Source organism: Notolabrus celidotus, chromosome 4 (genome assembly GCF_009762535.1).
Source record: "Notolabrus celidotus isolate fNotCel1 chromosome 4, fNotCel1.pri, whole genome shotgun sequence".
NCBI classification, from domain to species: domain Eukaryota; kingdom Metazoa; phylum Chordata; class Actinopteri; order Labriformes; family Labridae; genus Notolabrus; species Notolabrus celidotus.
The window spans coordinates 29,447,548-29,467,162 of record NC_048275.1 but is presented as its reverse complement, the minus strand read 5'-3'; the positions used below and the strand labels follow the sequence as shown (position 1 = coordinate 29,467,162).

The 19,615-nt window shown below is 41.1% G+C and overlaps 2 protein-coding genes across 3 annotated transcripts; both read right to left on the bottom strand.

Annotated features, from left to right (window-relative positions):
- Positions 1–290: 290 nt before the first annotated feature.
- kiaa1841 (KIAA1841 ortholog) lies at positions 291–14,747 on the bottom strand. Of its 2 annotated transcripts, none has more exons than XM_034681483.1 (22): positions 14,569–14,747; positions 14,058–14,303; positions 12,502–12,653; positions 12,252–12,414; positions 11,154–11,250; positions 10,382–10,617; positions 10,123–10,181; positions 9,480–9,640; positions 8,839–8,925; positions 8,041–8,151; positions 7,760–7,883; positions 6,375–6,527; positions 6,010–6,149; positions 5,440–5,533; positions 5,307–5,339; positions 5,068–5,167; positions 4,042–4,127; positions 3,489–3,517; positions 3,297–3,370; positions 3,082–3,170; positions 2,796–2,878; positions 291–2,686 (listed from the first exon to the last, which is right to left on the bottom strand). In XM_034681483.1, exons 3-22 carry the CDS (start codon positions 12,649–12,651, stop codon positions 2,647–2,649), a joined length of 2,109 nt encoding a protein of 702 aa, XP_034537374.1. In that variant the 5' UTR covers positions 12,652–12,653; positions 14,058–14,303; positions 14,569–14,747; the 3' UTR covers positions 291–2,646. The 2 variants fall into 2 exon arrangements, with proteins under 2 accessions (XP_034537374.1, XP_034537375.1); XM_034681484.1 differs by having other exon boundaries at positions 11,154–11,229.
- Positions 14,748–16,523: 1,776 nt separating this feature from the next.
- On the bottom strand, positions 16,524–19,615 carry pex13 (peroxisomal biogenesis factor 13). Its single transcript, XM_034682457.1, has 4 exons — positions 19,372–19,615; positions 18,204–18,895; positions 17,182–17,304; positions 16,524–17,086 (listed from the first exon to the last, which is right to left on the bottom strand). The coding sequence occupies exons 1-4, from the start codon at positions 19,443–19,445 to the stop codon at positions 16,794–16,796; spliced, it is 1,182 nt and encodes a 393-aa protein (XP_034538348.1). The 5' UTR covers positions 19,446–19,615; the 3' UTR covers positions 16,524–16,793.

Here is a 19,615-nt window from a genome sequence, read left to right as displayed (position 1 = left end):
GAATCTTTTTATAATGTGACACTGGTGCATCTTTTCAATGACACCATGACATTCGGAGCCAAAGATCATCACTTCAACTCTGTTAGTGCTGAAGTGAATTTAGGGAGCGCAGAAGGATTGTCACCAGTGTGTTATTTCCCACATCAGCTGCAGCCAACAGGAGCAGAGGTCAAAGGTTGTAGTCAACATTTTGTCCCCTTCAGGTGACACACTGCTCCGCAGGAGAACCTTTTACTATCATATAGCGTTCATGTATAATCTATGAGTGGCATTCAAATAAAAGTCTGGCATCAAGTGTTCATTGTATTTTATTGTTTGCCGTGTTGATTGGTACAGTTACATTCCAGTACAGACAGAAGTGACTACAACTACATCCCTACTGGAACTAGAGGAGTGTAAATAACTGCAGCATCTATAACAGACAGCATCATCACAGACCACATGAATGTTTGATCTGAACATGTTTTACAAGAGTTATAGAAGTAATCAGGCCAGCTGCAGCAGTGAAACAGACTGTGATAATAAATATAATACAGAGGGACACTTAACTCTCATCAGCCATCTGTATTGACAAAACAGTAGTTTTAAGAACACAGGAGTTGATGGTTTACTGCTGCCTTGTTTGATCATTTTGTTGATGCGATTGTGTGAGACATGGATCTAGTCTTTCTGATTAAAACCCCAAAGTCACACATTAATACAAACTGAGTCATTGAAGCAGAAACAACTGGAAATCCTGTGTCATGTAAAGTAAAAGTAATATTTCTGTCACTGGAGTCAGCTGGGTTTGAAGAGAGTGATGTCATGGCTTTCTCTTCTTGGCAGACTCGTGAAATAATAATCACGATGATGATACTGAAAATGATCTTAGTTATACCACATAGCGAGCTCAACATATCCTGGATTTCCTGGCATAAACTGGCTTGATGAAGCCTGAATGTCTGTTCAGAGATACCAGGTATCATGAAGCTGGTTAAACACTCTTTGTTGGCTTCCTGCTTCAGGCTCTGTTCACATGCTTGGGGCGCTCATTGGATCATTTGATGTTCTCCCAAACACAAAAAGGAACAATGACCTGATTTTACCCCAGTCAGACTGATAATGAGAAGACGCTGGTGCAGTGCATAGCGCTGTTGCCTCACAACAAGACAGTTCCTGGTTCAAATCCCCGTTCAGGTGCCTTTCTGTGTGGAGTTTGCATGTTCTCCCCGTGCATGCGTGGGTTCTCTCTGGGTACTCCAGCTTCCATCCACAGTCCAAAAACATGCTCTCCAGGTTAATTAGTCACTCTAAATTGCCCGTAGGTGGGAGTGTGTGTGTGAATGGTTGATACGTTGGCGTCCTGTCCAGGCTGCAGCCTGCCTTACGCCTGATGTCAGCTGGGGCAGGCTGTAGCCCCCTGCGACCCCCGAACAGGATAAGCAGTCATGATGACGGATGGATAAACATCAAGGACCACAGTTCCTTTTTTTAATGTGAGGTCTAAACATAGAACAACTCATTAACGTTGACATCACTTAAGTAGCCTCTTTTCAAGGTAGATGTCTAATTAGTTTGTTAACTTGATTTAATCTGTTATAAATATCATTACACTAATCATTTTGTCCAAAGCTAAAAACGTAGTCTAATATAAATATAGATGCTGTGTCATCATCGTTTCTTTATATGCAGATGATCTGCTGAAATTTAAGTGTTGATTTCACCTGAGGCAAACATGGTAAAAAAGAGACTGAAGGAGGCTGGATTATATTCATGACTAAGAGAACTGAATTAAATTAAATGTAGGCCTTTTTTTGATGTGATGCATATATAGCGTGTTACCATGATTAAACATTATCTTTCTGTGTTATTAAAAATGTGATGTTACATAATTCCACTAATTCATCTGCTGATGATCTGTATTAGACAACAGGGACATCTGCTGGTTATAAGTAATGACATGACAGCACTTATATATAACTGATTTCAAGCTGTGATTCTGAACATACTGGTCAGATCAGGCTATGACTAAGTTTCCATGATGATCTGAAGAGGCAGCTTCATGACAGGAAACTCTGGGTTTAGGCCTTCTTGCCCCTGGCAGTGGCAAATCAAGAATTTTCAGTCGACGCATTTTTATCAATAAGGCTAATGCTGCCTCCTCACAGCTTGTTTCACTGCTGCAGGCTGAAGAAATCTAACAGAGACATTCAAAACTAATATATAACTGTAAAAATTGGCTCAGGTTCAGAGCTACTATACTGAACTACACCATCCTCTGTAGCTGAAGGAAGTGATGCTCTGTGATCAGCAGCTTAAATGAAACAAGGTGAATGTTTTCTGAGCAGAAACTGTCCGTCCTGTAACCAAACACTCTCAGTCTTTCTGGATCCACAGACTCTGGATGTTCAGGTAAAGCCATACTTTTAAACACAGTCCTAAAATCAGTCACATGATCTGATTCAGACCTCTGCTTTAGATAACTGAGAGATGGAAGCAACCGATGGTGATCAATACATCATCACCTGAGATAAGCAGAGGGGTGTGGGCCTGAGGGGACAGGGAAGGGGGAGGACAGTGAGGAGAGAGTTAGAAGAGAGATTTATATTAAGATCTTCCTCTTCCTCAGGTTTCATCATGCTCACAGTTCCCCTCTTCATCGCGTCTTCATGTTGTTCGGATCTGAGCGTAACGAAGCTTCGATCTACTGCAAGAGGAAACAGTCAGTGAGCGGGTGAGTATGTTTATTTGTGGATATACTGTGTGTGTGTGTGTGTGTGTGTGTGTGTGTGTGTGTGTGTGTGTAGTATAAATACCTGGGAGTTTTCTCTGCACTCTGTCTGCTCTGAGATGAACTCTTAAATTGAGCCTCTAGTTTGGAATAGATCCCCCCAGATGGCTGCCACACACATACACAGTGATATTAAATGTCAGGGTGTCTTTCTTCTCATACTGTACATCTGGGAGGAAATTAATTCTCTGTCTTCACACCACATCAGAGGCATCGCTTCAAATGACTTCAGGCGTCTAAAATTAGCTGTTCATCAGCAGCTGTTTTAAGACTGCTACAGCGTTACTAAATCAGTACTATCATGCTCTCACCTCTTTATTGTCTTTGGATCTGCTCTGCTCCTGTTCTCCAAACCTCATCTTTGTCAGGTGACCAACAATCTCCACCATCCTACGCTGGTCTGACTCACACAGAGAACAGAGATGAAATCAAGTAAAACTTAAATTTAGAGACATAAATAAGAGGATCAGAACATTTTATAAGATCACTGAATAAACATGAAAGTATGAATCAGACTCCTCCTAACCTTCCTCCCTCTGAGCGTCCTGGTTGTACCTCAGAGAGCGAGAACTGTCCCACTTACTCTTCTGCACACTCACCCTGTTAAACACACACACGGACACACATGCACAAACACAGCAGAAGTTACACAAGCAACATGAAAACATATATATGAAGATGGAGACGATGATCACGATGATGATGTCACTGTACTCACGTGAAAGGTGTGCTGTCTCTGGACTGTGTCTGACAGAAAACAACATACAGCAGGTGTAAAGTTAGCATGTTCTCTGTTATTACAGTATGAATAAACAGTGTGTAGTTATGAGGAAAAAACGGAATAAAAACAAACAGCGAAGAGTAACCAGCTGTGTCTGAGATGTGTTCAGAGACACAAAGCTGAATCGGTAATGTCAACTTCATGGAGCAATGTGAGGATATAAACAAGTTCCAGTGTTTAATGCTTCAGTGTCATGATGTGTCAACTTAAAAAAGTCTCTATATAATGAAACACCTCCATCACTGTTTCACTGCTGTGGGGCAAAATAATCTAGAGCAATTAAATATTTTTTAACCCTTTAGACCCAAAATATGTAAATATAAAAACAGGGTCCAGGTTTGAAACACCAGAACTATCCTTAAAGACATTTTATGACACGATTAGTTAAAGTTCTTCATTATTTAGATAAGAGCTTCTTACAAATATAAGTTTGCAGTATTTAAAACAACAAACTAGTTTTGACTGAATACAAGTGAAGTCAGTGACTCACCTTCTCATGTCTTTCTTTGCGTTGGAAGTTTGGAGAAGACAGCTGTTTCTTCAGGGGTCTGTGTATCTTTTTGTTTTTCTTAGCAGCTGAAACATGGGAACAAAAACAAGGAACAAAAAACATAAATATGTAAATTCTTTAGTTTCTTGAAGGCTGGCAGACAGATCTATGTTGAGTCAGTATGACAGGATAGAGGAAATGAATGACACCTTGAATTATGATAAACATACATTGAATAACTTATAAAACCTGAGCTTCTCTCACTGTTTAAAAGTTCAAGGTACACACATGCTAAAATGTAACTTTCTACTAAACCTTGTCCTCATCAGCTTAAAAAAACACATTGTTTACTCTTAAAATATGTATTTTCTTCCCAATACTCCAGCAAAACCACAAGAGTTCATGCACCGAGACATGTGACTGCAATTGTTTTTCTTTACATGTGAAACAATTTAGCTCTAGAATTAAGGCTAAGCTAAGCTAATCATGCTGTGACCCCTGACCTATTTTAATGTGTGTGTTATAAACACTGCTGCCAATATTTACATCACACTCTAAGAAGGAGTCAGCACATTTTCAGAATATTATATTTCACAGCACAACCTGTTCTCATGATTAAGAGACCTGTTTGAGTATTTGAGTCTGACTTCTCTGATCTGATTATTAAAACATGATAACATCACTTTAATCATCTTTTTTTTTGCACAAATCAGGGCTGTTAATCTCCTTCCAAACAAAGTTGTTTTTACTGTTTGTAAAGTAGTGGTTTTGGAGATACAAGGTTTGGGCCTGACTGTGACGATATATTCCGTTTTGTTCCTCCTCTGTAAAAGTTAACTCAGTATCAATACGGAAAGCTCACAAGGATTTAATAGATTCTTTGATATTGTATAAACAAAGATATTCCACAAATGACCTCACGGTATAGTGAAGGGTAAGTTGCATCTCCTCTAATGATGGATTCTGAACAGTTATTTAGTTTATTATGATAATTAAATTAATATTTATTATGTTAAGTTTCTGTACCTTGTTTCTTGTTCAGCTCCTCTTCATCACCAACCTCGTCCTCAGTGACCTCTGACCCCGTGGTGTACTCCTCATCTTCTGACAGCAGAGACTGCTGCCTCTGGAGGGTCACATGATTCAAAAACAGATTAATCAATCACATAATTAACCTTTTTATGCACACATTGAACTCTTCTGACAAAGAGCTGAGACAGCAAACAGCTCATCTACAGGATCATGTTAGAAACAGAGAGCCGTACCAGCTGCAGACTCCAGTTCTTCAGGAGGGAAAACTGAGGAAACACAAAAACAAGCTGATTGGAAACAGATCAATAACTTATATCGGTTAATAATCAGAGGTATATATGACAGTAAACAATCAAAGAGACGTACGGTTCCTGCATCTCCCCTTAGACGTCCAAGCAGAGTCGGCTCCAACAGTACATCGCAGTCCTGAACCTTTTCTGACATACACATATTCTCCTCACTACATATACGCACATAAATGCACGCACGCACGCACGCACGCACGCACGCACGCACGCACGCACGCACGCACGCACGCACACACACACACACACACACACACACACACACACACACACACACACACACACACACACACACACACAATATCACTGCCTGTATCCACAGTGAGGCACCACGTGTATTCAGGACCAGACTCTTATGAACAAGTGAAGCCTTGGGCACACCGGACTTTGTATATTTTAACTACAGAAGCTATCGACCCCCTGCTGACTGCTGGCTGCAATTTAGATCACAGAGCATGCCTACCTTATTTTAACAGACAGTACATGGGTCAAACCATAAAATCTAAATACATGTCATATGGATAGTTAGTTCCTATCGTTAGCAGAGATGAGGAGGAACGGGGAGGGAAATAACAGGACCTGAACGTCTGGAAAGAATCAGAGATGTATTTGAGAAAGGAGTTCTACGCACCTGTCTACAGGTGTATTTAACACACACACTGCATCTCTGTGCAGCAGCAGGTCGTTGAGGACTCCGGTCTGAGCTGATGTCTCTTCGTCACAGTTCTCCTCATCCGGTACGTTTACTATGTGGTCCCTCCTCTTACAGCCCTAAAACAAACACACACACACAATCATCATAATTATAAAGCTAGGCTGAAACTTTACTAAAAAGTCTCCACATAACTGCAGTGGAATATGACAATCAGGGGGAAAAATAAAAAGTGCTGATAAAGAAATGAATATGTGTGTGTGTGTTTGTGTGTGTGTGTGTGTGTGTGTGTGTGTGTGTGTGTGTGTGTGTGTGTGTGTGTGTGTGTGTGTGTGTGTTTGTACCTTTGGTATACCCGTGGGGTCAAAACGCAGAACCCTCTGATTGCAGCAGGGATACAGTCCTGCTCCGTGCCAGCCCTTCTCTGATCCCAAACCAGCATATACCACAGAGTCAGGGTGGTACTGACAGTGTGTGAGCTCTGCACACACAAACACCTGCTCACAAACACAAAGAAACACACATACATACAAATATAAACACATAAATGCAAATTTACACACAAAACACAACAAAATACTGTTTTCAGGTTCATGTTATCAGAATGTTGTGTTTTCATAAGAAGTTGATGTAGCCTCCAAAGACGATACAGGAGTGCGTCAAACCTGTATTCTTTCTAATGTCCAGCAGTGGGCGACTCCATCGATTACAAAAGTTAGCTTTATTGTACAGAAGTTAATGAGAATCATTTAGGATATGAGCCTGCTCCTCAGTTGATTTAGGAGCTTAGTAAAAATGTCCATACTGTGATTGTAGTCTCATAATCTAGATTCATGTCTTGAAACCAGCATGATGGTCACTTTGTGAATGAAGATCCCATTTAGACTCAAATAGATCATAAAGCAGGGAAGGGTTTAGAGCAAGGCTAACTGTGATAGTCAGGTCACTATCATAGGGAGCTGAAAATGTCATGTTCAGTGTTTGATTGATTTAAAGGACTCTGGGGAGAATTCTTTGGCCATATTTTGTTTTAACTCAGCTATTAGCAAGTCAAGCTAGTGTTAGCTGGTAGCCCAATGTCTGCTAACCCCTGACATTCTTTCAGCTGCACCATCTCAGCCAAACATGGACACTTCCTGCTCCAAGAAATAAAATGTCCAAAATTCTGAACTCAGAACACAGAAGCTCCGCCCCTTTCTTATGTTAAGTCTATGTATCAGCATTACTCTAGGGATACAAGCTGAGTCCCAACCAAGGGCTGGAGCCTTTAAGGGACCCAGCCTTCTTAGCCTGTGTAGATCTGTCAGGCCAAACTGAATGTTTAATTCACCAACTGTTCCTTCCCGTACGGTGGCGTCACATAGCGCTGGCTAATGTGGCTAACTACATGGCACCACGAGGGTCACCTAACTAATAAAACCATCACCAACATTTCAAACATAATTTCAAGTCTCAATGCGTTTGTCTTTTATAACATTTCTACAGCTTGCTATTGAGATTAAACAAAATAGTATAATTCAACTGTGTATTACCCTTCTGTTTGTATTGACGCACAAAGAATTATGGGATATTTTAGGCCATGAAGGACGCTCCTGTTGTATCCTCCACAGCCGGGAAAAGTAGGACACATTTGTCGGTCAAATTTAGAGGAGCCCTTGAAATGGGTCAGCCTTCAAGGCTGCAGCCCCTGAACTGATACACAGATACAGTCACACAGAGAGACACACACCTGTTGGCAACGGGAGCAGGTGAGGTAGTTGATGGTCCCCCAGATCCTCCAGTAGACCAGGACCCAAGACTTCAGCTCCTCATACAGACCAGAGAGGTACTCATGAACATCCCAGCTCTTCTGTCTGCACACAGACACACAGACACACAGACACACACACACACACACACACACACACACACACACGCACACACACACACACACGCACACACACAGACTGTTAACCTTTTATTAAAGGTAAAGGTGATGCATCTGTTGTCATAGTTCCAGCTGTGTGGTACCTGGTGTGTGTGTAGACAATCTCTCCTTGAGCATCGATGTTGATTTTTCCAGGAACACACGATATCTTCCTTTCTGTCTCTCTGGTCAGCACCTTCAGGCAGAGTCCACACCTGACACACACACACACACACACACACACACACACACACACACACACACACACACACACACACACACACACACACACACACACACACACACACACACACACATGTCACTTTATAATTGATTTATTGGTTTGTTATGTTCAGTGATCTATTTGTTTTCATTATTTCATTCTTGTCTGTTTTTTGTGTTTAGCAAGTCCATGGTGGGCTGAGAACCTTTTTGCTGAACGGCACATTGATAAAATAAAAACTTAAACCTGACTAACTGGAGGATAGCTGACAGTAAGAAGAGATCAAATACCCGGTGAGAAGAAATCTATACTACACTTGTTTGATACATATCTGACTTGCTCTGGAGTCTTATGGATTATAATAAGTGATCAAGTGTTCCGATGTAGCATTGTAAGACTTGTTGGATGCTGTTTCCTGTTTTATTTTTAAAATAATTGTATTTTAGATTATCTGTTTGTACCTGGCTCGTTTCCATTGTTCTCCTGTCACTGTTGGATTATCTTTGTATTGTTTTTATGATTAGTCCTGATTGAGATGTGACCTCCCCTTGTGTGTCTTTTATTCATAGGCCTCCTTTTTGATACTGTCCGGGTTGTCCTGTTTTTAACCTTTCTGTTTAACAGAAAAGTTCAAGAAAGACACTGATATAAAACTATCATACCTGTGTGGATAACTCACCTGTAGAGCGTCGATGCATTCCCAGGTGAGTCTTTGCTGGTGTAGTTTGGATCGAAGAGACGCTCTATCTTCTTCTGAAACAGTTTACTGAGAAGGAAATCAAACACAGAGAAATACTCTAAGTGTTTTATACAGACACTTTATAAAACCTTTGATCACTGACTGAGGAACAATTACTGTATCACTTGATGGCAAAATGCTTCTTCACAAATTTTTGTTCACAATGCATTTAGTCCCAACGATGCTCAAGCACAAACACGGTTGTAAAGTTTTGTAGTTCCGTGCAGTTTGTTGTAGTTTTTAGTCTGCTTGTGGAAACATGCTGTCTGCATCTCCACTTTCTATTGCACAATGTTGTCATCCTCACTTAGCTCAAAGCATACACTATCAACCTCCAGTTGTGAGTGGCCGAAAAAAAGAAATGCATGTCAGCCTCTGCAGAAGCTTTGAGATTTCAACAGGGTCTTGTTGTTGTATCAAAGCCGGTTCAGCCTCTGTACTCCTTTTGTAAATCTATCTCTGTCAATGAGCGGCTTTACTCTCTCTGTGACACACATTATAAACACAACATAAACAGACTCCTGTCGTCACATTCATCATAAATAATACGAATAAAAACATCTTCATCCCTGTCCCTTCACCTCTTGAACTTGTCTTTCTTGTCCCGGATGTCGTCGGCCTCGTTGTGGTTGAACAGTTGGGCTATGCGAGTTGTCAGGTTGCTGTTGATGCAGTTCATGTTGCAGGGCGTGGCTACGATGGCACTCATGTGTTTGTGACAGTACTGAATACACTCGTCCACCTAGGAAACAACAGAAACAGATTAGATTTAATTATAATAGTTCATCGCACTCTTATATTTAGTGTGGTACAAACTGAACTGTAACTTTTTCAACATCTCTTACGCTACATCATGCTACAATCGTTTTTTTAACATAAACACAGATCAGTGTGGGCCTCTGGTTCTTCCTGGACCAGAACAGATCAATGAGGCTAGATAAAGGACCCCCACCCTTAAATAATCTGTTTTTGATAACATTCATTCCTTACAGACACTATGAAACTATTTAAATCTCTATGGAGTACTACAGAGAAGAGACGGCTCAAACACACGCACTGACTGAATAGCAGTCTGGTGGGGTGGGGGTTTTATTCAGCCAAAGTTTTTTTATTTTTCAAGACCAGTCTGATTTTTTTCTGCTCTGAGATTTCATTAAACATGTTTTTGATTTTTGTCAGTAAGAAGAGCAAAAGGCCCAGAGCAAACATGAACACAACACTTACTAACGAATCCATCTTCAAGAACTCGGAGGAGATCAGGATTGAGATCACATTGCTGGGCTCTGAAACCAACAAACACCACATCACACACTGAGAAAACAGCACACAATACACCCCAAATGATACGCCAAACACACAGAATACACACAGAGCAGACTCACAAAAATACAGCACAAACAAACACCACAAATACATCGAGCAAAAACACTGAATAGACACCAAACACACAGAGAATTCTTATGCTGATGTGTGTGTGTTGTACCAAGTCGGGGTTTGTCCTTGCCCCCTCCAGCAGAGTTCCTCCTGACGTAGTTCATGAGCCAGTCAAAGATTTGGACGTCACAGTGGACAGAGATGTCCACCTCCTCCCACCGCTGAGAGTCCACCGACAAATATTCAGCAAAGTAACGCATCTCCTTCACTAGAAGATCTCTGGGGCAGGTGAAGTCCTGTTTCAGGTTCTTCGTCTCGTCGCACACATGGATCACCATGTTGGGACTGAGGGAGGAAATGTACATGACATTAACTGTGTGACTGTTTAGAGCCACCTCACAGAGCCACCTCTGTAGGAGATTATATAGGTTTAATGCTCAGCTGTGTGAAAAACTTGATTCTGATTGGTTAATCACTGCATTCTGAGGTCAGTTATTTCTCTACAACAAGCTGGAGTTATTTGTTTGGAACTATCTCCCATCACTCTGGAGGACTAACAGACATCAGCTCTATCTGCAGCAAGTAGTCTGGTAAATGTGACACCCTTTCAGAGTAAGCTAGACCCCTGTCTGTTTGTGTAATTACATTTAGTCCCCCAGAGTCTGTGAGCAGAGCTGCTTAACTGTTGTTATGATATGTTATAATAATCTACTCTCAGCACATTATCCCTTACCCCTATGTGTGTGTGTGTGTGTGTGTGTGTGTGTGTGTGTGTGTGTGTGTGTGTGTGTATGTGTGTGTGTGTGTGTGTGTGTGTGTGTGTGTGTGTGTGTGTGTGTGTGTGTGTGTGTGTGTGTGTTTTTGTGTGTGTGTTCACTCACTCTCTAGCTTTGTGAGTTTTGTCGTCCTCCTCGGCTGATGTCCGTCTCTCTTTCTTTTCCACAGAGCTGACTCTCCCTGTCAGAGCAAATTTACATCCTGCTCACACCAACAGAAAAAATCCATTACAGTGTTTCACTGAAACATCGGTTCCCTACTTTAATATCACTAATGTAGATAGATATATCAGTCAGTCAGCGGTGTATGGATTTTCTAAACTTCATTCAGAACAAATAAAGCTGTGGACAATGATTGGAATGATTTATGTTCGGTGGAATGATGCAGAAGGTGCTCTGGCTCCAAAGTATACAGTCCTTTCTACGGTGGCCCTGAAGGACAAAACTAATTTACAAAAGATGAAACACTTTTACAAAGTTGGAGAGAAATCGACATTTTTGAAAACAAATTTACATTTAAGAAAACAAATTTACAAAATCAAAAAACACTTTTACAAGCGGTGAGACAATTTTACAAATGGCAGATTTACCATTACTGAAACAAATTTACATTTATTTTGAATGGAAAGGGAATGTACCAAATACTGGAAGTGATCCAGGAGTGATTGAGTGAGGGGTCATTTAGTTTGTTTGGATGGAGAGAAACCAAACGGAGCGACGTTTGGTACTCCGTTTGGTACCGGATCACTTCCGGTGTTTGGTACATTCCCTTTCCGTTAAAAATGAATGTTAATTAGTTTCAGAAATGGTAAAAGTGTTCCGTCGTTTGTAAGATTGTCTCACCGCTTGTAAAAGTGTTTTTTTATTTTGTAAATTTGTATTCTTAAATGAAAATTTGTTTTGTTCTTGGTAAAAGTGTTTTGATTATGTAATTTTCTTTTATAAAATGCAAAAATGTTTTCCAAAATATAAATTTGTCTCCAACTTTGTAAACGTGTTTCATCTTTTGTAAATTAGTTTTGTCCTTCAGGGCCACCGTACCTTTCAGCACTGTCTGCAGCTCATGTAGCAGAGGTTAATGCTAAGGCTAAATGCCTGTCAGCTGCAAAACAGACAATTAAAGATGATAAAAGGTTTTTGAAAAAGCAGTTTCTCTACTCGGCTAATTGATGTAAAAGTGTTGTTGTGGTTCCATTGACTCACCTGTCAGTTTGCTGCTCGGGCTGCTCCCTGTCTCCCCCGGCCCCCCACAGTCCATAGAGAGGTCGTCTGAGGGAGCAGGGCTTTCTTCTGTCAGGGCATTACACTGGTCATCCAGGTGAGGAAGACAACCACCAGTCTTCAGCTCCTCAAAGCGACGAGCACACTGACAAACACATCAATGTCATCAGTTATCTACAGCTCGGGTCTGACACAACAATGCAGTGAACTATTACCCAGAATCCATAGCTACCTCCTTAGGAGTGAACCCTGGAACCAGTTTGGCTATATTGTCCCAGTTTATGGGTGGAGGGACCCCCCACAGAGAGTCCAGCACCATGTCCAGGACCAGCACGTTGTTGTCGTATGGGAAGTTGTTGTTGTCTGAACAGAAGCGACTCATGTCTGCAGAGACACAAAAAAGGAAGTCAGTCATGATGGATCTGCTTCAGCATCCAATCAGAATCAGAGTTTAGAGAGGAAATTATTCATTCAAGTGAGTGGATGTGACACTCTGATGTCACATTTTGGTTTGTGGAGTACAGTTATGAAAGCTCCAGTGTCATGCTGTATTGAAGGAGACATAAGACTAGAGACTGAGATCTGGAGGCCCTTCCGTGCCTTCTTGGATGAGGCTGACGTGTGATGAATGTGGAGTATTTCTTTATATATCCTGCAGACTTGAGGCATAGCACTAGAGTACACAATTTAATTGGCAGCTTTGTATGGTCTTTTTATGTTTTTTTCATTTGTATTTATTTATTTTTCTCTGCTCTCTCTCTCTCTCTAAATGATGTGTGTGTATGTCTGTGTATGTGTATTCATACATATGCATGTGTGTTTGTATGTATATATATATATATGTATTTTTATTTATTTATTTTATTACTTCTGTTCATTTATTTTGTCATTTAAAATTATTTTTCAACTAAAATGTTCTTCACGTGCTTTCTATTAATTTATTTATCTGTTTATTTTATTCATTTTGTTTTTAATATTATCAATTTTATTTCATTTCACATGTCTGAGCCCTTGTTTGATTGTATTTGTTTTGTCTTGTTGATACACTTAAAAAGTTACAAAGACAATATAAAACATTTTCAGAAAGACTAGAGACTGAGACCCTAAACTCATTAGGACGTGTTTACTAACTAATGGATCAACTGAGAAGTTGATTCATTTTCTCATAGACTTCTGTACAACCAGACTTCTTATGAATCCAGTGGAGATGCGCCATGCTCTGCATTAAACAGAATGTAGAAGCATTCTCTACTGCATTGCCTTTATAGGATACATCTAGTAATTATGAGTAGATTATGTTCTGGTATTTTGAACATGAAAAACAGCCTTTTGTGCCCCTGCAGGACGTTACAACCGAATACCAGATTTAAGACACTTCTTCCATACAATCTAGCTGCACTATACATGGGTTTATCACATGTTTAGGTCATAGTCAAAGCCCTGGTTTAAACATGTTGCAGGTCAGTTCATCCTTACATCTCTACAACAGTTTATTAAAATTCTGTTTTTCACATTAAAGTCCAGCCTCTGTTGATGGAATAATGTACTTTTCCATATTTAGTTTGTTATTTGGATTAATTGCAAGACATTAGGATGTCAGAAACAACCACAGAGCAGATCTTAACCTAAATTATAAATATGCAATTAAAATAAAGATGGAGTATGTAGTGATGCTCGCGCAGGCCCTGTCCCTCTCTGTCCTGTGATGCTTTCAGGTCAAATCAAATAAACTGATTTTTAAAACCTTGTCCGAGCAGTAAAATAATGAAATAACGTTATCATACTTACCTGGTGATGGATATGATCCCCTCGTTTTCTGGTTGGGTTAATTCTGCTGTTGTCTGTTTAAAGTCATCCTGTTTGGATGAAGATGATGAAGATGCTGCGCTCTGCTCCTGCCGGCTAAATGAAGACTCTGCTAACGTTAGCTAACGCTGCTGCCTTCAGGGACTGCTCGTAAACCTCGGAACACAACCTCCAGTGATGCAGTCAGCCGTACAGTGTTGCTCTCTTGTGGGTCTCTGACGCTATTTGCTGAGAATTAGATAAGATACATTTGTTTCAGCGTCAGAGTTAAATGTATGTCATACACAATACACAGATGAGGGATAACGTATTTTGAAAAATGAGATGTTAGATACATTGATAAATGATTATCGACACTGTGGTCTACGAGTTAAAACCATAGGTTTAAACACTTTGAAGAAGCACTATTTATAAGGTCAGGAAATACATCTCCTCCATTGCTTTCATGATTGTAGTATTTCCGATGGTCCCCGAAGACAGCATTGGCTCCCACCTGTTTGTGTTCAGGCTCAGTGTCGGAGAGGAAATATCATCGGAAGGCTTTCATGTGACATTATAAAGTTATAAAGTATGGATAGTTAAAGTTATTCATTCAAATAAACCCTGTGTTGCAGTCTCAGTCCACGGGGCCGAATCATCCCGCACTGCAGCAGGTCAGCGTCCTGTTGCGAGGCAACGGCGGACAATGGCCGTAAACACAACCTATCGGTCGTCAATCCCCCTTAATAATAATATAATAATGATTTTATTAAGTTACTAAGTGCTTTACATGGGCAGCAAAATAAAACTGGCAGGTCATAAAAACACACAAGTCAAGATAAAGGAATAAAACATATTTTAAAAGACAACATTCCCCTAAAATAACTCTTAAGGAATACAATTATTTTAAAATATATTTCTTAAGACAGTTAAAATAAAATAAAGGTAAATAAAATTCAGATAAAATCCGGGAAGGCCCTGCGATAAAAGTCTGTTTTAAGAAGGGATTTAAAAGAGCTCACTGACTCAGCAGACCTGATCTTGATGTTAGAAAGACTTCATCTTTTGATATGAATGAAAACCTATAAAAATGTTAGAGCATTAAAGAGACCACTTCATAATATAAGTTTACTCATGCATCACTAGCAGTGGTGGACAGTAACAAAGTAAGTTTACTTGAGTACTTTACTTAAGTAAATTTTTTGAGTATCTGTACTTTACTTGAGTATTATTTTTTGGGGATACGTGTGACATTTACTCCACTACAATCAGAAGACAATTATTGTACTTTTTACTCAACTACATTTCTATCAGTGCTCTAGTTACACACTACTTTTGCTCTGAAATCAGCTCATGAATGTCCTCTTTTCTGAAATCTGATCCCTCGGTTGAACGTGACAGGTCATTTAGAGGTGGTAATGATGGCTATAATTCTCCACCTGAGCACCCATGGCCATATCTTCAGCCCGTGTTAGAAGTTTTTGAAATGAAGAATGATACGTATCGTTTGAAATGTTCACTCTGTTTCCCACTCTTCCCAAAAATTCACTGTCCAACCTGAGAAAGCGTGTTGAGCTACGTAACATTTGTTTCATTCCAGATGAACATTTCAAACTAAGTTGTCTGTGTAGTAACTTAGTTTCTGTTTTTATTCCATGGTCTAGTTTTTAAAGACTTCAAGTAATGGTTTCTAAATAAACATGATGTAACAGAATGTATTCCTATGCAATCTTGACTACACTTGTGTATTTTGAAAATACAATGTTTTGAGATTTTTTAAGAAGTAATTTGAATAAATGAGTATTTTTAAAAGCAAGTACTTCAGTACTTTAACTCAAGTAATAATCTGACTAAACAACTTTCACTTGTATTGGAGTAATATTTGACCAGGAGGATCTATACTTGGACTCAAGTAATGAAGCTGTGTACTTTGTCCACCACTGATCACTAGGGAATTTAACCCTGCTTTTCTTTTGTCCTTCTTTCTCCTCCACTTCATTTAATAAAAAAGAACACAAACATTAAGCCATTTTTTAACTGTTTTATTTTCAAAATAATTATATTAAATATTTACATATTTTTTCTCTGTGACTAATGGCAAAACATGTGCAAAATTAGTCCGCTCTGAGTCTGAGAAAAAAAATCCAGGGGAGACAACATAGAGTCTGTGAGTACAAGGCAGCATCTTTACATTATTACACAAACAATACAGTGTGTGTATCTGTGAACATTACTGACTCATACTGTTAACTGATTCATGTCTTTAAACAACCTCTACATGCCATTACAAATAAAATCTGAGAACAGCTGTGTATCATGTTTACAGTATACACTGAATTAACTGCTTAACACGCATAAAGAAAGCGGATGTGACACTCTGGACAGAACAGTAATAGAGAGAGCGAGAGAGAGAGAGAGAGAGAGAGAGAGAGAGAGAGAGAGAGAGAGAGAGAGAGAGAGAGAGCGAGAGAGCGAGAGAGAGAGAGAGAGAGAGAGAGAGCGAGAGAGAGAGAGAGAGAGAGAGAGAGAGAGAGAGAGAGAGAGAGCTTGTGTGTGTGAGTAAACATCTGAACACAGTTTGATCATCTTAATCATTACAAATCTCCTGAGAGTCAATCTTAACTGATTAGCAGTGAGCTTTCACTGTAAAACTTTGCAGAGACACATTCTTCACTGTACCCACACACCTGTACACACACACACACACGCACACACACCTACAGGTCAGTGTTCTGAGGTTCATGTCTCTGTGTGGGGGGGTAGGCTGGAGTTTGATGCTGCTGGTGTTTCTGTGAACACAGAGTCCAGCAAATCCTCTGAGGAGGATGCTGCAGCAGGCGTAAATCCAGAGGCAGTGTGCGAGTGTGGGACGGTGTGTGTGTTCTCCTGCTCCAGCTGAGCAAGTCTCTCTGTCTCTGCATGCTTCCGTCCTCTCCTCTTCCCGAGGACTTTGACGTAATTTGCAGGGACGAGTCCTGACGTCTGACTGTCAACGCTGGCCAGCAGCCAGCCACGCACACGAGGCTGTTGTTCTACACAGAGAGGGAACATTAAATAAATTAAGTGACGCAATTTTATTACAGCAGAGAAAAAGACAGAAAAGAATGTCTAGCATCCGAGTTCTCACCTTTAGGAGCGAGGTTGAGCATGTCTCCTGCCCTCACAGAAATCTCCTCTTCAGAAGTAGCTGAGAAATCATACTCTGCACGAGCGACCACATGGTCATCCTCTCCACTCACCCAGTTGGTGTCTATAGTGAAAACAACATATGGGATATTAGTCAAAGGAAACATTCATCAATACTGAGATACTGCTTCACACTACAGAGAGGTTTTTGTTTTATTATAGAGACTGATAGAAGTCTGTGGTATTCCCAGCTTCTGTAGGAGCACACACACAGTTTATCTTCTGAAGTGTCTGTGTGGTTTCAGCTATGTTGGCAAGACTAAACGTGAACTTAGAGTCTGCATATATCGGAACACAAAAGCAATATCAGAACCAACAACGTTAAGTCCCCTGTTGCCAGGCGCTTTAGTACTGCTGGCCACAGAGTCTGTATGCAGCGATTCATGGGGATTGAGTCCATTGGGCCACTATCTAGGGGGGAGGAATAGGGACAAGAAACTTCTCAGAGAGAGGCTCATTGGATTCACTACCTGCAGACAGAGTCTCCTAGAGGCTTAAATTAGGAAGTTTCTTTATCCTGTTTCTTGTAACATTTTGTCACGTTGTTTTTTTCTGTGGTTTCGCACCTGGCGATATACGCTTATAAAGGAGACACACCCACCTTGTTGGTGAGACGCTGATGAAAGCCTAGGGCTTAAACGAGCTGCTGTCTATTTCTACTATAAAAGTTTTGAACTTATTGCGAGTGCTGACATTTTTTCGACTTGATTTCCAACTTCTGTCACAGAGATCAACGAAGGAGCCACAACATCCAGCAGGTTTAGCATTTCATTATCAGAGTAGGTAAAAGCAGCAGGCTGTGATTGGCTGAGGAAACACCAGGTGAGAGCTGCTTATCTAAAGTGCAACAAGCTGGCACCATGGCTGTAGAGCAGCAGGCCAGGTGCCAGCTACCCCTGCATATACTAATCACATTCACTATCTATTAACTTCTCCTCTGCAGGCTGTTAAATTAACTCTCACCGGTTTCCTCAGGGTCGGAGGTTGAGCTCAGCAGCTTCCAGATGAGGTACGGCCCCCCAAGAACAACAGCAAAGAACAGAAAGATGGGCCAGGATTTGGGGGTCTTATCTTCTGCCCCTCTGGTTGTAGTCAGAGCGTCGCTCGCGCTGTCCGCCCACAGGTCCTCCACCTCTGCGTCAGAGCGCCGCCCCAGCAGCCTCTGTAGGCGGCGGTACAGGTAACGCAGGGTGCGCACCAGAGCAAAGGCAGACAGGACCCGGGTGAAGTGAGCGCGCAGACGGGTCAGGTGATTGGCGACGTCCAGCACGGCTCTGAAGCTGTTGTAGACGGCGGAGAAGGTGGCGTCCAGCATCATGCTGACGGAGGCGAAAGCCTGCACGATGCTCTCGATAGACTGGAACGCCCCCCGGCTGCTCTCCTCCGCCTGCTGCACAAACCGGCTAGGGGCCACTTCTTCGCTCTGGGGGAGACGACCATAACCCCCCATACCAAAGCCACCACCACCATAGCTGTAAGGGCTGTAACCTCCATAGAGAGAGCTCCCATAGGGGTTGTAGGAGGAGGTGAAAGAGCTGTAGGAAGGACGGTATGTCTGCTGGACTGGTCGTGGAGGCACTGGGGGGGCCATCCTGGTCAAGACAGGGGGGCCTGCAGAGACTGACGGGCCCACAGGGGGGGCAAAGTTGACAGACCTGTTGAGTGACACCAGACATCTTTAGTTATTCTATATTTCAGTCTTTAAATATATAAAAGAGCACGATGGATAAGTCATCAGACCATGAGTCTGGAGATTTAAACATAAATCTGGTTGATGAGTGGCACACATTACACATTTAAGATACGTGATTACTAACAACAATGAGACCTCAAACTTCCACACTACCAGGAGCAGACACTTGACAGGCCTCGATGAGCCTGTTAGCTGCTTCACTACAGCTCTTATTGTTTTTAAATGAGTAAAGCTGGATAAATAATCCAACAAACGTGGAAAAACAGAATGATCAGCTAGAAAAGATGCATAAAAACTGATGATAAACTCTTAATTATGTTGTTACACCCCCTCGCTTCTGTCAACCTTAGCGTTAGCTAGCTAGCAACAACTTCTGCATAAACACGAGTTTAATTTCAACCAGCTTCCTGTTACCTAACGCGGGTTTAGGTAGTTTACCTGTAGTTCACAGGTGCACCCATCGCTCCAGGAATCCGCCTTTCCCACGGCTTCTGAGGGGGCTGTGGATCCATCGAGAAATAAAAGTGTAAAAGAGTAAAAACAATCTGAATCCGGGCTGGACCCTGAACCCCTCACGGCTTCTCCTGCTGCCTTCACGTACTTCTTGTAATTTCTAGTATGATGTCGCAACTAATGGGTTGGTGTGTTTTGATTCAACGGCGATGAAAATAATATTTGTAAT

Bases quoted from the DNA above. Each gene is read 5' to 3' on its own strand.
- kiaa1841 (XM_034681483.1), bottom strand. From the start codon at position 12,651: ATGAGTCGCTTCTGTTCAGACAACAACAACTTCCCATACGACAACAAC. The intron at 7,884-8,040 runs GTACCACACAGC...GTCTGTGTGCAG, and splicing joins ATTGTCTACACACACACCAG to ACAGAAGAGCTGGGATGTTC. The intron at 2,879-3,081 runs GTGAGAGCATGA...TGTGTGTGGCAG, and splicing joins GATCCAAAGACAATAAAGAG to CCATCTGGGGGGATCTATTC.
- pex13 (XM_034682457.1), bottom strand. From the start codon at position 19,445: ATGGATCCACAGCCCCCTCAGAAGCCGTGGGAAAGGCGGATTCCTGGA. The intron at 18,896-19,371 runs GTAAACTACCTA...GTCACTCAACAG, and splicing joins GGTGCACCTGTGAACTACAG to GTCTGTCAACTTTGCCCCCC. The intron at 17,305-18,203 runs GTGAGAGTTAAT...TTTTCACTATAG, and splicing joins CTCCGACCCTGAGGAAACCG to ACACCAACTGGGTGAGTGGA.